Source organism: Typha angustifolia, chromosome 1 (assembly GCF_048772165.1).
Source record: "Typha angustifolia cultivar Huaian chromosome 1, ASM4877216v1, whole genome shotgun sequence".
Classification (NCBI taxonomy): domain Eukaryota; kingdom Viridiplantae; phylum Streptophyta; class Magnoliopsida; order Poales; family Typhaceae; genus Typha; species Typha angustifolia.
In genome coordinates this window covers 5,284,659-5,300,927 of record NC_133239.1, presented here as the reverse complement: position 1 = coordinate 5,300,927, position 16,269 = coordinate 5,284,659, and the positions used below count along the sequence as shown (strand labels likewise).

General features: G+C 33.1%; 1 protein-coding gene across 6 annotated transcripts; it reads left to right on the top strand.

The window, feature by feature from the left end:
- The first annotated feature begins 2,990 nt into the window (after positions 1–2,990).
- LOC140762996 (zinc finger CCCH domain-containing protein 65-like) lies at positions 2,991–16,015 on the top strand. 6 transcript variants are annotated; one of them, XM_073101019.1, is made up of 10 exons: positions 2,991–3,423; positions 3,518–3,550; positions 6,075–6,134; positions 6,352–6,411; positions 8,575–8,619; positions 9,893–9,952; positions 12,057–12,173; positions 12,289–12,570; positions 15,208–15,474; positions 15,616–16,015. In XM_073101019.1, the coding sequence occupies exons 1-10, from the start codon at positions 3,058–3,060 to the stop codon at positions 15,724–15,726; spliced, it is 1,401 nt and encodes a 466-aa protein (XP_072957120.1). In that variant the 5' UTR covers positions 2,991–3,057; the 3' UTR covers positions 15,727–16,015. The 6 variants fall into 6 exon arrangements, with proteins under 6 accessions (XP_072957120.1, XP_072957112.1, XP_072957137.1 ...); XM_073101011.1 differs by having other exon boundaries at positions 8,572–8,619; XM_073101036.1 differs by lacking the exon at positions 6,075–6,134 and having other exon boundaries at positions 2,992–3,423.
- Positions 16,016–16,269: the final 254 nt, after the last annotated feature.

Genomic DNA, 16,269 nt, shown 5'->3' with positions numbered 1-16,269 from the left:
CGCACCCATTAGAACCACAACACCCTTATTATACTCCATATCTACAATCTGCATATGCTTATAACGTGTTTGTGCCTGTGCCGGTGCCAGTCGTTCCTGTGCATATTCAATATTCATATCATATCATCGAAGAATTACAAAATTCTTTTTTGTAAGAAAACTATGTGGGATGTTATTACGAATAATATTATCACTGAATGAGTTTTGAAGAATATCGACAGTACTTAACACAATATTTTCGTATTATTCTTGTGCTAGCAAATGAAGTCTTTGATCCTCCTCGTCATTCTACATTCAACTAGATATCAGTTTTAATTATTGAACTATTATCAATTATGTATTGAATGTTATTATGTGTTCAATTATATTATTGAGTATTCAATCATATTATAGAATGTTTAATCATTAATATCAATTTTAATAAATGTATTCAATCATATTATGTGTTGAATAATATCTATATTCAACTGTTATTTTATCTTTAATAAAATAGGTTATTTTAAAAAATAATCTAAAGATAAAACATTGTAATATAGATTTTAAATTTTAATACATATGTTTAGACAAAAAAAATCAAAGATTGACATACCAAAGACAAAAAAAAATATCTTTAAATATCCTAAAAAATTTACTAAAAACGTTGTAAATGTGTGCCACTAGCACGAGGGGGGCGTGCCACTAGCACGACCATCACTGCTATGGAGAATATCTCTTATAATATCTTTTTTTCTTCTTAATACGATTGAGAGATGATAGTGTGACATTAAAATAATTATAAAATAAATAATATTTGAACAAAAATTAAACAAGGATTTTAAAGAAAAAAAAATCATTCCTCTTTTATTTGCTATTTTTTCACTATACGTTTTTTTTAAAGAAAACTCAGAGGCAAGAATTTATTCAATTCAATTAAGTGAATATAAGCATGGTATATATGAGAAAAAGAAAAGATTTTGAACAATCCCCACAATTTGGTAAAACCTCAACAGCACAACCGAGCAACACATAATATTAAGCCCAAATAGTGAATATAGATATATACAAACACACGATAACACTAGGGGCTTTCAATAGCTCCATCATAACCCAAGGATCTAAACCATCCTTAAAAGGCACTAGTGCAAAAATGACTTATATGGAATGACGTTCAACATAGAGAAGAAAAAAAAACCAGCGGTCAATAGCTGACTCAATAGCAACTACAACATCGGTAACTTGAGTAAGCAACAATATCAATAGAAAGATCAAATCAATGGTAGCAGAGAAGCGGTGGATGAGGTGAAGGAGATAGTGATGCAAATAGTAGTGCTAGTAGATGAATTTAGTGCAGTACATAGAGGCAGAAAAGAGTACAGATGTAATGGCTAAGGTATAGGCAAGAAATTGATAGAGAAGAGAAAGGAGATAAAGTGGGCGAGAAGGAATATCTCTGCTAAGGGAGATAGATGATTCACAAAGGGAGCGAAATAGTGAGAATGAGAGGAAAGATAAATAACAAAGAAAGTAGAAGATTTATAGATAGAAAAAGAAGTAGAAGTAGCAAAAGAAGAAATAACAAAGAAGAAGAAGAAAATGGTATAGTCATGTCTCTCTATTCTTATATTATCTCATCAGCATTTAATAAGCATTAAATGACAGAATGACAAACTTGGAAGAAAGAAAGGGAAATACATCATCTACAAAGAAAATAAAAAATAGGCTCAATGACAAAATAAAAAATTAACTAGGTTTTTGATGAAATTGTATTATTACATAGGAAATAATACATATAACAGTCTTTCATACAAAAAGAAATAAAAATTTACTATTAAACTTTAGAAAGTTGGGAGGGCATCTCTGCAACCAAGGGTTTACTGGTTCAACTCTAAACAAATTATTACTCTAAAAGGTTTACTAGGGGTTTGCTAGTTTCTTTATTGGTTCAACTAAGAGAAGTCATGCATATTGAGATGCAATAGTTTAGTTTGGTGATGTAATGGTTTGTAGGAGAAGCTCAGCAACAAGATGACTTAACACCATTTAGTTCAGAGTAATAACTCAATATTGTAATAATTTAGAGTTTATGTGCTTCATTACAAAAGAAGTGGAGTTTATTGAAGTGTGAAGTAAAATGACTCTCTTCTTTTCAGGATGTTTAGTCGCTAAAAAGTAGAGAAAAAATAATAATTATTTTTAAAAACTTCTCAATTTTAACAAAAATAAGTTAACAGAGTGACTTGCTTACGTACCAAAAGGTCTAAAAATAGTTTTATTTTCTCGTTGATTTTTTTTTCTTAGAAAAAAGAGTCACTTTATTGAAGTAAATATTTGATTGAACTTCACTTTCTAACATACTAAACACATACATTAAGAAAGTAAAAAAACAACTGCTTTTTTATAGATAAAAAATCACATTTTAAATTTATTTTTGCAACCAAATATTAAAACTAAAGAAACTATTTAAAAATAAATATATAATTTTCTCTTATTTTCTAACAAGCAAATCCAATATTTAGATCAACACTAATTTTTGTTATTTATCAACATATATAATATTTCAGCTTTGAATGATAAAAATAGGGAATATTTATACTTGTAGTCTTTTTCACTTTCGTCTCTACTTTTTTTTGTAAAAGAAAACCCTACGAACTCTTAGAAATCCTAAAAGTGTTCATTTTGTTAGTCATATGTTAGGAATTCTATTGTAATTATAAAGCATGCATGTCATATGTATGCTTTTACTTTCGTTAATAATTTAATTGCCGTTATTTGAGAGGAAATAAAATAATCTATGACTTTTTTTAGAGGGGTAAAAAATAATATTTTGCCCTTTCCTATGATGGTATAAATGTTTAATAATTTCTAAGAGTTGAGGGGTCACTTTGTAAGGAAAAACAAAGTGAGGGGTAAAAGTGAAAAAGAGTACCCATAAAAAAAAAAAAGGAAAAAGAAGAGATAAAATAGAACTTTCGTACTCCTCTCCGCATCCCTCCACTACTACGAGTCCACCTTTCCACTAAAGCCCTCTTCTTTATATATTACGTCAAATTAGGGTTCATTTTGGTGATACCAAACAAAATGGGGGTCTGTGAGGCGAAAGCCGTGCCCAAATCGGAAGACGTAGCATCGAATTCTAACTGCAACTCAACGGATGATGCATTGAGCGAGCAATTCAACAATCTGAAACTATCGGAGGAGTTGGTGGCGAATAGCTCCGAGAGTGGTGGTGTTGCTCTCGAGAGCCAGAAGTTGGAGGACAATGGTAGTGTGGAGAAGGATACGGAGTCAGCGAGGAAGGGGAAAGAGGGGAAAGAGGAGAAGAGCGGGAAGATTCGGTACCCGCAGCGGCCGGAGGAGCAGGATTGCACGTTTTATGTGAAGACTGGGAGTTGCAAGTTTGGGATGAATTGCAGGTTTAATCATCCTCAAAAGAAGAAGATCAGGGTATTTAATTTAATCAGATATAGTGTTGTGAGTCCAAGTTTTTTGCTTTTTGTGACGAAGGTTTCTCTTTGACTGTTTCTTTCGGTTTTTGTAGGTCAGGTCAAAGAAATCAGCAGAGCCTAGTCAGGTTAGATTATGTCCCTTTTTTTTTTCCAACTATTATGGTAATTCCTTTTTCCTCTCAGTTACTGAAAGAGTAAATAGCATTTCTGTTTTCTTTTTTGATGTTGCATTTATGTTACAATCTTGGTCTGTTTTCCCCTTCAAGCGTTTCTTACTATCGATTTGGGTGTCCTTTTTCTTTTATAGAATTGAGGAACAAAGTTGCAGCAGTATTTTGCTAATCTGACAGCAACTTTCTCGTCATGGGAGGAACAGTAAACATATTCTTTTCGTCAAAAACTAGGATTTGTAGAGCCGTCTTAAAATGTTGAATCTTGTTAAGACCGTGTTGTAGTTTCACTACCTTAAAATTTTGATTGCTAAAAGTCTAAGAACCAAAGAGTAAACCCTCGTTTTGGTAGAACTATTAAATCCAATAACAATGAAATGCTGAATATCTTATTAACTAGTTATGGTTACAAAATTTGTTGCCTGGGGTTTTCAATTGTTTAATTTTGTTTACCCTTTTTAAGCTTCTCTTGGATACAATTAAGTAGCAGATACATGGATAACATTTTGCAAATTTGTAAGAAGATGAACCATTCGCGGCTGGCAGAGACAAAAGGACAAAGTGCATTGTAGATCTTGTCATTGAGGTATACTATAAATAAACCTAAATAGTAACACAACTCACCCCCTCATCCACATGCTGGAGCATTCATTGCCCCATTCTTCAATAAGACGTTTGGATGTGAGCTATACTGCACTAGGAGCCACATGGGCATATGGCTGATTTGACTTGGGATCAGCTGTAACTGATCCCAATCATACCGGTTTCGGACAGTTCCAGCTGAAACTCGGCTATATTGGCTGAAATTAATATTTTTAAAGATTCAGGTCGAATATAAAATGTATCTAATTTAGAAGACATTAATAATTGATGTCATCAACTACTTTCTTTTTAAACTTTTAGTTTGTTGTATCGGCTAAAAACAACAATATCATCTTGAATTAATTTTTTTAAAGATTCAGGTCGAAACTAAAATGTATTTAATTTGTGAGACATTAACAATTGATGTCATCAACTGCTTTCTTTTCAAATTTTCAGTTTTTACTCTGTATCTCTCTCACACACTCTCCTCTCACTCTCACACTTCACGGAGTTTATTTAATAGTTGTTTTGGTGAGCCACTCTGGCTAGTCCACACTTTTTTCGTGAACTTGGATGAAATTCTTTTTCTCATTTTTTCTTTTTTTTTTCACAACTTTTAACTCCTTTTTCCTTACTACTAAGAGAGAGATTTCTCTTCACGATTGTTTTGCAATAATTATTTACGAGTATAAGAATTATCTAATTCAAGTTAAAATTTTTATGTGAGTTTTTTCTTTAGTTTTTAAAGTTCATACGAGACTAATTTTTATTTCTTATTTTTCTATTATTTTTTATAAATTTTTATAAAATTGTCTGTATTTTAAATAATATTTAATATTTTACGTAATTAAAAATAGTCTGATCCGATACGGACAGTCGATATAGCCAATACGTATCGCTTTTTCTAATGGCCGATATCGATCTCGATACCGAATTTCGGAACCTTGATATTTAGATTCTATGAAGGTAAAATAATTGCTTCACCTTGATATTTCAAATTGCTAGATCCTAATAGTTTATACATAGGATGATGCAAGGCACCTACTATATAATCTCAACTATTAGATCTTGATTTTTGACACATAAAGGAGAAATAGTGAACAATCTTATTTGTTGTCATCTTGTCATAAAATGCTTTAGTTATGCATGGTTTTAGTTAAGGTTTGGACAATCGGGATTGGGGTCAGGATTGGTCTTCTGGAAATACGATATGCATCGCTTGGAACGGCTGTATCGGTCGTTGGATTGGATTGGACCTTTTTAATTGTATAAATTCTAAATATTGTTAAAAAATATAGAATTTTTTTTTAAAATTTAGAAAAAATGACAACAAACAAGAAAATAAAGAAAGAAAAACTACGGTGCAAGGAAAACTGAAAAGAAGAAGAGATTAGAGCGAGTGGGTGGAAGGAAACCAAATGAAAGAAAAAAAAAACTATGGTGCAGGGAAGAAGAATAAAAGAGAAGAAAAAGAGATAGAGACTAGAAGAAATAAAAAAACTAAGAGAAAAATAAAGAAAAAAAATAAAAAATTACAAATCGAAGTTTGTTGGAGTTAGATCTGCGTCGTCGAAAATCGCTGGGGCTAGATTTCTTCGTAAGAAAAACAATTGCTATATGGTAAGGAGAGAAAAAGAGAAAGAAAGAGAGAGAGAGAGTGAGAAGAAAGAGTGAACGAGAGAGAGAGAGAAAGAGAGTTCAGATTGGACCTGGATCAGGGTGTGTCGATCCTACAAACCATGGTTTTAGTAATTTTTTGTGTATGCTTTAAATGCAACATGCTTGTAGTTTAGTATGTTCTTAGAACTTATATACACGTGTATGCAACCTTGATTGTATAAGTTTTCTATTTTATGAATAATATTGATTTCTTACCTTTGTTTTACCCTTGTAAAAGGCTTTTGAGGAAAAGAAAGGAAAGATTCTCCCTGAAAGTGTGGTAGAGACAGAACATAAGGTCTTTCAATTTTTGTCCTTTTTTTCTTCATTCTTCTATTCTTTGGCTAATTATTTGGTGTTAAAAAGGAGTTCTTTTGCACTCCAGCCCATAAATATAAAGTTTTCCTTTCCTTTTGTGAAAGGATAATAAACTTGTGCATTATTAATGAGATGATATACATCCGATTAAGTTTGCTCTGTCTTTTCTATGATACTTGTTTATGAAATTTCCTTAGAAAGTTGATGAGAAGGGACAAGAAGATCTGCTAAAGAGTGCTGGATGGACAGAAGATGAGGTTGGCGTTTTTAAAAGTTAATTGTAATAATGTCTTTTCCTCTTTCAAATGAGGCAGATTATTCCATTATACATGCTTTAGCTTCACTAGTTATATAGTCAATCAGTGTTAAGTCTGCTTAAATATGGATCCCAATTTTGATCGATCTCGAGAAGGGTAGGGATCAACCATAGCCAATCCTGATCCCAATCCGAACCAGTTTGGTGACTAGCTTTAGTCTAGGATCGGCCTATCTTGGCTGTATCATTTGATCCATCTCGATCGAAATTGGTTGAAATGGTTATTTTTTTTTGAAGATTTAGGTCAAATTTTAGTAGATTCGATCTGGGAGACTTCAATAATTGATGTCTTTAGGTGCCTTTTTTTCAAGTTTCACTCTTTTCTCTCTCATACATGTTCTCCTCCCACCTCTCACACTTCACTAAGCTTATCTAAGATGAACTCCTCTAGTTACTTTGCACTTTAGTGAACTCGGGTAAATTTTTTTCTTTTGTTTTGTTTTCATTTTTCTTTTCTTACTCTTTTTCTCACTCACTTTTAAACTTGCCATTTCTTGCAGCAAAACAACAGTGAAGATAGGGATCCCTTTATCTTTTCATCTCACTTCTGCAGTAGTAATATATAAACATAGAAATTTATCAGATTCAGTTCAAAATTTATTATGGTTGTGAATGAGTACTTTTTTTAGGCGTTATATGTGAATAATTTTTATTTTCTTATTTTCTATCACTTTTTCTAAATATTTAAAATTTTTCCTACATTTTTAAATAATATTTAGGATCTTAGGCTCTATTTTGTTTAAGTCCTGAACACGGCTAGCTATTAGTCTAATATTAGTTATGGGTGGTTGGTTGTGAACTAGGTTAAGAATGTAATTGTTCCTTTGATGTGATATACAAAAGTGAAAAAAATGTTAGTTTTGGAAAGAAATTGATGATATGTTATATTAATCAACCCAAAATGCCCTTTGGCCCTTTACTTTTAAGTATGTTTCTACCAAAATATTATTATTAAGTATTTGTTTTTGGATTTTTTTTTTTGTTGAAAGAAATCAAATGATTGTGGGCTTACAAGCCTACTTTCATGTAACATGAAAAAATGAAAGAAATTTCTTTTTTTAAGGAAGATTAAGGATATGTAGGGGTGACAACAGATCGAAAAGTGTCCAACCCATATTCAAATCCATATTTTTACTCAAATATGGATTTAGATACGAATATTAGACAAATAACAAAAATTTAAAATTGTATTCTAACTAAGCGGATACAAATAAAATAATTTTCGGATGGAGGATTGGATCTTTAACAGATACAGATCAAATTTTAAACAAATTATAATATTTCTTTTGGACACAATTAACATAAAAATGCTAAGAGTTAAAAAAAATATATTTTACATGTCAAATCTATATAGAGTTATCACAATCAATTTCTATAAACAATGTAAAACACATCATTAGTAACTATATCAGTATTCACCATTTAAAAAAAATGCGAGTAGACGGATATCCGATATCCATATCTGGAAAATCATACACGATTGATATTCGTATCCATATCTATATCTGGATTTTGAATAAAAAACCTGCCAGTATTCGAATTTGTATATGGGTTTTTTTTCAAAAATCTTACTTATAATCGAATCCATATCCGGGTTGGGTAGGAAATTTTACTTGAATTTGGTTCAGATTGTGTTGGATAGCGGGTAACTTTGACCTATTTTCACCCCCATTGGATATGCCATGTAAATAGTATCGAAATGTTATTATTAAATTTGTAAACAACAAATGCAAGTTATTTATGAAGAAACATGTAATGTGATTTGAGTTCAAATTTTGGCTCATTTTTACTCTCTATCTTTTGCTTGAATATGAACTTGGTTAGAAATAAAATAGTGTTTGGTTACTGAATATGGTTATGGGTCTCTAACCAAGTTCAGGGGCTGGTCTTGACCTCAAACCAATTTACGTAATTAAATAGTAGTCTTATCTGATACGGATGGTCGATACGGCTGATATATATTATTTTTTCAGATGGCTAATTCCGATCCTATTTTTCGGAACCTTGGTCTGTTAGATGAGTTCCATTTCTTTATGTTCAAAATAGAAATTACGATTATTTGTGCTTATTGATATTAATTCTTTTAATTTTTTTACTTTAGAAGGCTGATGAAGAAAAGGAGGAACTGATGGAGCAGAAAGAATCTAAGGTCAACATTCTCTCTTTGTGCTATTGCTTTTATTTCATTTATGTAGACTATGAAACTATTTGACCAGTGATTATGTTACATGGTCATTGTTTCAGCTTGCCTTTGGGTAACATAACAGGCTGCACATGCATACTTCCTTTTATCCTTATTTACACATTATGGTCTTTTTTGTTCTCTTGTTTCTGGATCTTGAAGAGACAAAAAGAAATCCTTCTTATAGGGTCAAGCAACCGTAATCCAGTGTTAGCATTTTTTTTATCAGTGATGCAAGAGATTATTTTTCTTTTTCTTTTTCAGTATCATAAAAGCATCTTCTGCTGTCTGTTGGCACATTGGCCTTAGTTTTTAATGATTTTAACTTACGTTTGCAGAAGATGTAGTAATTGATGCAAAAGTATCTTTTAACATGTGTAAGTTGATGCAGTAGCTTAACTACAAAAGGTATCAAACTTAGAAGCAGGTTTTGCAGTTTCATGCAGCAAAAGTATTGTCAAACAGGGTCTTCAATGCTATTCAATTGTATGGTGATCCTTGCATTACAGCAGAGATCCTCTCTGGGAGCACCTCTTAGATATTAGAATGCAGCAGAAGTTTTCAAGATTGAAAGTGGGCATGAAAAATGATGATGCAATTTGATTGTGTTCGAACTGCATATGAAATGAGACTACACAAATTATCCTTTAAACTAATGTCTGCTAAGTTATGGTACACATGGACTAGCTATCTCGTATCTTTGTGAGTATTATTTGCTTTGCAAGATGTCAACAGAAAAGAAGAAAACTTGTTTTTGGGTTAAAGCAAGTCAGAAGAGTTGCCTTCCATGTTTTAAGTCTTATTACTTGGGATAATACCATCAGCCTAAAGTTATGAGCTTGAACAGAATGTGCATGTCACAGTTTGTGCTTATGTTAGTTTAGGTACTCTATTCTTTTCTTTCTTGATCCATGTGTTTGGAGTATCTGCTATTTGTATAGCCAGAACTGACTATAAGCCTGTAAACATAGTGTTATAAAGTTGATTATCAGCAAGAGAGCCTTTTTTTAGACTTTCATTTCTAAGGGTAAAGAACTCAGGTATATCAGAACTTAGAAGTGACTTGTCCTCCTGATTTGGAGAACGAAAAGCACATTGGGTTTTGACTTTTGACAACAATATACTCCTCTGTAGTTGTCTCAAAAGGACATAGAACAAATTGGGGGTTTTTTTTTTCTCTAGCTGCAACTCTTCTGGTAACTTATTATTTTCTTAATTTTGATTATGACATTTTGTAAAGGTTTCTGATGAGAAGGCAAAGGAATCTCTTGCAGAAAGGGGTGGGCAGAAAGAATGCAAGGTTAGTAGTAGTTCTATTCTGTCAGCCCTTCTGGTTAGGTTTGCTTTGCTCAATTTCATTCTACTAACTGTCAGTTCTATAGTAGCATCATATTTAGAGCTTTTAGCCAGCATTTATATAATCATGGCGTATTGACCCTAGAACCAGCTTCCCAATAGCTCTGCCATAGGGTTTGTACTGTCTCTTTTACTTGATGGGTTCACTTTGCCAGCTTTTAATTTTATTTTCTCATGGCTTTATTTTCCTTCTCTATAACTTTTCTTTATTGGTTATACAGTTTTTGTACTGTTGATGTGTTTGTGACCAACAATAGTACAATACTGACAGTACTATCTCTAGAATCTTTAATTTTTGAACATGATTATATATATTTCATTGTTAAAAAAGATTGTGTATAAATGGCTGCTATGAATTTCCGTATCATGCTGAGAGGTAGCATGCTTATGTGTGCCTATCTACATGGATGAGTTCATGTGAGCATGCTTTAGAGTTTAGTGCATTGCAGATAAACATGTTTGTGAAGGACATGCACATTATATGCCTAAATTGCCTCTTTTTCTTGGTTTGGCTTCTACGAATTGTTGGTTTTTCACCTTTTTGACATTTTGCTAATTCATTCGACTGTTTGTCTTAGTTCTACATTTTTAAGTGCTTTAAATGTAGGAATAATATATTATTTTATTTGAGAGCAGAATAATGTACATATGAGAAGTTAGAAACTACGTAATATGATAAAATCAATTCTATTCATTCATAGAATATTTTCTGGAAGGAGTGATGTAGCCGCTCATTTGCATTGTCATCTGTAACCATGTTGATGTTGCATGTCTTGTACATATACTGCTCTTATTTGTACAAGATAATATACTGCTATTGAATTCCTCATATCATTCGTGTGTTGCATCAGATAATAAGGTACAAAAATAATATCTGGATGACTGGCATAGGAACTGAGGCTTCATAGTCCTAAGGGTGTGGCTGATTCTGATTGGAAGGCCTATATCATCAATGAGGGTGTGTCCAGAGAATCCATCTTAGTTTTGGTCCTAATCTTATGATGATAGGCATGTTTATTATAAGTGTGTCCAGAAAATCGATTTCATCAAAAACAAATAATGGTAGAAGATTGTTAGCACAAGTTGCATATTGTATGACTCAAGTCACTTCACTGCTGATTTGTTACTTGTAAGTTTGATATACTGCAGTCATGAATCTTCATTTGGCAACAAGTTCATGATAGTTCCTTGAATACCATTTTGTAGAAGTCTGTGAAGCTTGAAAATGCATATGAGCAGATCATGTTACAAGTTTGTATGGATATATTAAGAACTCAAATTGAACATGGAGTTTAATAAAATTTTGATATCTTGTATTCACATTTTATGGCATAAATAAATGCATGCTTGCAAATGTTACTCTAGCTTGGCTTGTTCTATCAATTTCTTATTAGCAATGAAATCTTCGGTCTATTCTTCTCTGGCTAGAGCCTTTTCTTCATTTTAAAAGCAATCATTTTGTATGTAGGCTTTTTTGGAGACTGCAGCCTCTATGTATCTTGAACATCATAGTCATGAACTTTAAAACATCAGCGGAACTAACTTCAACTAATCAAGCTCATCTCGAATTTAAATGAATCAAGGTTATTAGTCTTCTCTATCTCAAAACTAATCTCCAGCCATGCTTATAGTTTGAGTTGATCTATCTATCTTGAGCTCAGTAAGGATTGAAATACCCAATATTTGTATGTGTATTTAAAATTTTAAAATGATATAACACCATAAATTTTGAACCAGGTTTACACTTAACTTTCAAGTATGCTGATACCACTGAGAAGAAACCATCATGCAGAAAATAAAAGTTGCATATGTACTATGTATACAAAAATGCAGCATTCAGTGCTTTATCGATCTGCCCAGTTTTTGTTAATCTGAAAGTTGCAAATCTTAATGTTACACTGGCAATTCTTCTTTTTTCTTGTACTTTTCTCATTTAAGAAGAAATATATCGTTATAGTGGAAGCTTTCTCACTTAATCCATGCTAAACGATCTGTCCTGTCTGTGAATACAGATTCTTATTGATTTTAACAAAGTATTCATTTTGCAGTTCTATTTCATGTCAGGAGGCTGTAAATATGGAAGTTCCTGCAAATACGTACATCATCAGGGAAAATCTGATGTTGATTCAGTGGAGCTAAACTTTTTAGGCCTTCCAATTCGGCCAGTAAGTATGCAGTTCTTCTTCATGACTTTCTGTGGGTATTTGTTAGTTGATCTATGACCATAACTTATGGGTTTAATTGTTGCCAGTGCAAACTGATGGTTTATTGTGATTGCAGGGAAAGAGAGAGTGCCCATATTATATGCGTAATGGCAATTGCAAATTTTCAACCAACTGCATGTATCATCATCCTGACCCTACGGCTGTGGCTGAAAGAGATTCCAGAAATCAAAATGGTGAAACTCGACAACAAAATGCTTCAGTGCCTATGACATCTTGGTCTGAACAGAGATCACTGAATGGGCCATATCCTTACATAGATGCATCACAACCATACATCCCAGGAATGATTCTACCACCTCAAGGACTCCATCCAAATCATGATTGGAACGGATATCAGGTATGACTTGCACTATATGTCACCCAGATTACTATTATCCTAAATAAACACGGACCATGTTTGAAATCATGCTCTCTGAGGAGATAGAATGCGTTATCCATCCAAATTATGATTGGAATGGGTATCAGGTAATGACTTACACTAGATGTCACCCAGCGTATTGTTATCCTAAATAGGCACTTCTCATGCTTTAATCATGCTCTCTGAGGAGGTAGAATGCATTATTACATTAAGAAACTATTATGTGGAAAGGTGGTTCTACTTTTGCATGCTTAATTCTAAGAATAATTATGTCAGTGGCACGAGCATTGCCAGTTACCTTTGAACGATTCTATGGATCAGTGTAGTCAACATGGGGTGGCACACCCTCGTGCCAATTAATACGTGCCTGTTCTACACATGATCAACAAGGAATGAGAAGGGATCAGCATGAGGTCTGTGGGGGTTGAGACTAGGGAATATCAAGATATGCTCTTATATTAGTGCCAATAAGGCACTGGCATACCCATGCTTAGTCTTCAATAACCATACCCAACTTAGAAGGGGTGTCAGATAGCTTGATAGAAAAACTTTTGTCAGGAAAAAACTGTAAAAATTGGTCGCATACAAATTAACATGTTGCATCAACAACCTTGATGTGATGAAAGGCAAGGGGCAGAAAAGAATCCATATAATGACCTTAGTGAGGGCTAAAGTCTTAGTTGCTTTTGTTCTCATATAATATGGAAAATGCACTGTTGCGATTCTGGAAACTTTGAACCTCTCTGTACAGAAATGCATGGAGAATTTGTATCATTTCTTACTCAACCGAAGAAACAACAGGATCCTGACTTTAACTTATTTAGAGCCTCTCTCTAAATAAAGAGCAAAAGCTCAATGCATCGGGCTCTATGTTTATTATTTATTATATATACTATATATATATATATATTGTATTTTAAATCACGTAATAGATTCTTTTAATGTTATTATTTTTTAATAAAAAAATATGGTTAATAAACTCTTATCGACATCTTTATAATAAGACTAATATTCAACGGTTTCAAAAATAATTTTAAATTACTACTTTTTTAATTAAGCGCGTCGAGTTTATATTACATGAAATAAAAATAAAAATTTTAAATAACTTAAATTTAATATTAGATTGATTAGCAAAACTAATTATATATTTAATTTAACTAACTAGATTATTTAATAAATAATACAGATAGAATTAAAATTTTTGAATTAAGCTTTTGTAGGGCAAAACTAAAATTTTAAAAGCTGAATAGTATTGAAGTTGGGCCCCAAATTTTTAGATGGGACTCCAAATTTGGAGTTCCACTGTAGCCGGCTCTAAATTTGGAGCCCTATTTGAAGCCCGGTTGGAATTTTACCGGGCTTTATATTTGGTGTTTTGGAGCTTGGTTGGAGATGCCGTTAGACCTTCACAATTATATTTTGATTTTGTGGATTTACCTATAGCCTAGTACATTTTACTAACTCTTCTTCACAGATAGAGATATAAAAACAAAGAATACATTGTGAAACATCCAACTGCTGTTCCCTGCCTCTTCACTTTCTTGACTTTGGAAAGCAGAAGGTACCTAACAAACAAAAGGACTAATGATAACCTTACAGTTATGAACAAGTGACAAAACTTGCAGCTAAAAGATATGTATTCTATTTGATTGAAATGGAAGATATGGAGGAAATATGTGTTCTGAATTTTCTGAAAATCAGAAGAAAAGGTAATTCAATGGAAAAGGTGGACTATTAAAGATTATTCACACTGGACTGGATAGTTTAGCTGTCATCCACCACATTTTGCATCCTCCTGAATTTTTAGTGTTGCTTACCAGTGTTTGCATCTAGATGAAAAGGATATCATCTCTAAGAGATTAAAACAAGTTGTAGAAATTTTACTTTTCTGGATCAAGATTGTCCATAGAAAATTGGAATAAAATGAAGTGTCTTTAGTGTGTCGTGTATATTTCTGATCGTCATAGATAGGTCGAAAGAAAATTTATAAGTATGCTATAGAAGTGGCCATATTTAGGGATTAAAGTATTAATGTGAAGGTGAATGAGTAATCTTACTAGAACAAAAGAGTGTCAGAGAAATAGTTCAATCTGGCAGAAGTCTAATGTTGTGTGAATATCATAATAGATGGAATAGACATTTGGAGATCACATACCACCAATCATCAGTTGAGAGGAGTTATTTTATTTAACTTAAGGTGACTCAAAAAGACAGACCGCATTGAATTAGAGCTAGCAGTAAGAAAGCACATGACACTTGTGTGCTAAGCCTGGACCCTGCAAGAACTGAATGTAGGACATGAAGCCATAGAGCCAACTCATAGTAGAGGACTTGATTTTTCTTTTGTTATCAAGCGCATGGTACTTCATTTGATACACCTCGCCCATGCAAGAGCTGAATGTAGGACAGAAAGCCATATACCCAGCTCCAAGTAGAGGGCTTAATTTTGCTTTTGTTGTCTTGGGTCACTCATGTGCATCACGTGGTTCTTGATTAGATGATGTCTATAAATGCATGTATATAGCATGCTGGTTTGGTTTAATTTCCGTTGGTCTTCATATATCAATTCTGATATTGTGTATACTGTTTGAGATCTCACTGCGGTTGCATCTTCAGGTGCCAGTCTTTGCTCCAGACATCCAGATTCACAATTATTCAGCTTCAGCTGTGCATCATGCTCCACATAAAGCAGACACATCTGTTCATCAAGTAGCAAGCATCAATGAATATCCTGAGAGACCTGGGCTGCCGGAGTGTCAGTATTTTATGAAGAATGGTTCCTGTAAGTTCAAGTCGGGATGTAAATATCATCATCCTAAGCCTCAACTTCCATCTGCTGCCTCAGTAGGTGTTCTCAGCCCACTTGGACTGCCTCTTAAACCTGTGAGTTAACCTTTTTATGAGCATATCTACTCCTTATTATGGCATTTGTTGTCTTCTAGTATGTCCTTGTGATTATGCTAAGTTAATGTATAAACTAAAAATCATACAATCAGTTATAATCCCTCTTTGTTTTTAATACAGGATCAACCAGTGTGTCCACACTACAGTCGATACGGAATCTGCAAGTTTGGACCTGCTTGTAAATTTGATCATCCGATGAACAGATCAATACCAGATAGTAATACTAAGTAAAATCAAAATTGAGGCAATTTTTTTCTGGTTCAATGGTCTCAGAGCAATGGTCAGGAAGGGAAAAAAAACAGCAGCAGCAAGGGGAACATAACTTGCTACTGTTTTTGGTTTATATTTATGGTTAGAGATCTGGCATCCCAATAAAACTTTTCAGCCAGGCTTGCCAGAGCATTGTCCACTTGCTGTTTTTTCTTACTTTTTCTTCTTTTCCTTTGTACAGGCACTGGACGTTCATTATGTATATGCTTAAACAAATTATGAATAATCACTGTAGTAGTCCCAATGATAATTATGAGGATTGTGAGAAGATTTCTATAATTAAGTTCCCCGCAGGTTTTATGTAAAGCTTTCTTATCCATATCGTGTCCTGAGCAAGTAAATTACAGCAAAATGCAGATTAGTACTCAGGTTTTTGTAAGAAGGCCATTCATTTGAATTTGCAAATCAACCGTTAAGGTACAAGAAAGGCTATGTGTATATAGCATTTCAGTAGAAAATTTATCAGATGTCAATTACAATGTACACAAATCGAACTCATGCTAA

Bases quoted from the DNA above. Each gene is read 5' to 3' on its own strand.
- LOC140762996 (XM_073101011.1), top strand. From the start codon at position 3,058: ATGGGGGTCTGTGAGGCGAAAGCCGTGCCCAAATCGGAAGACGTAGCA. The intron at 3,551-6,074 runs GTTAGATTATGT...CCCTTGTAAAAG, and splicing joins AATCAGCAGAGCCTAGTCAG to GCTTTTGAGGAAAAGAAAGG. The intron at 9,953-12,056 runs GTTAGTAGTAGT...TTCATTTTGCAG, and splicing joins GTGGGCAGAAAGAATGCAAG to TTCTATTTCATGTCAGGAGG.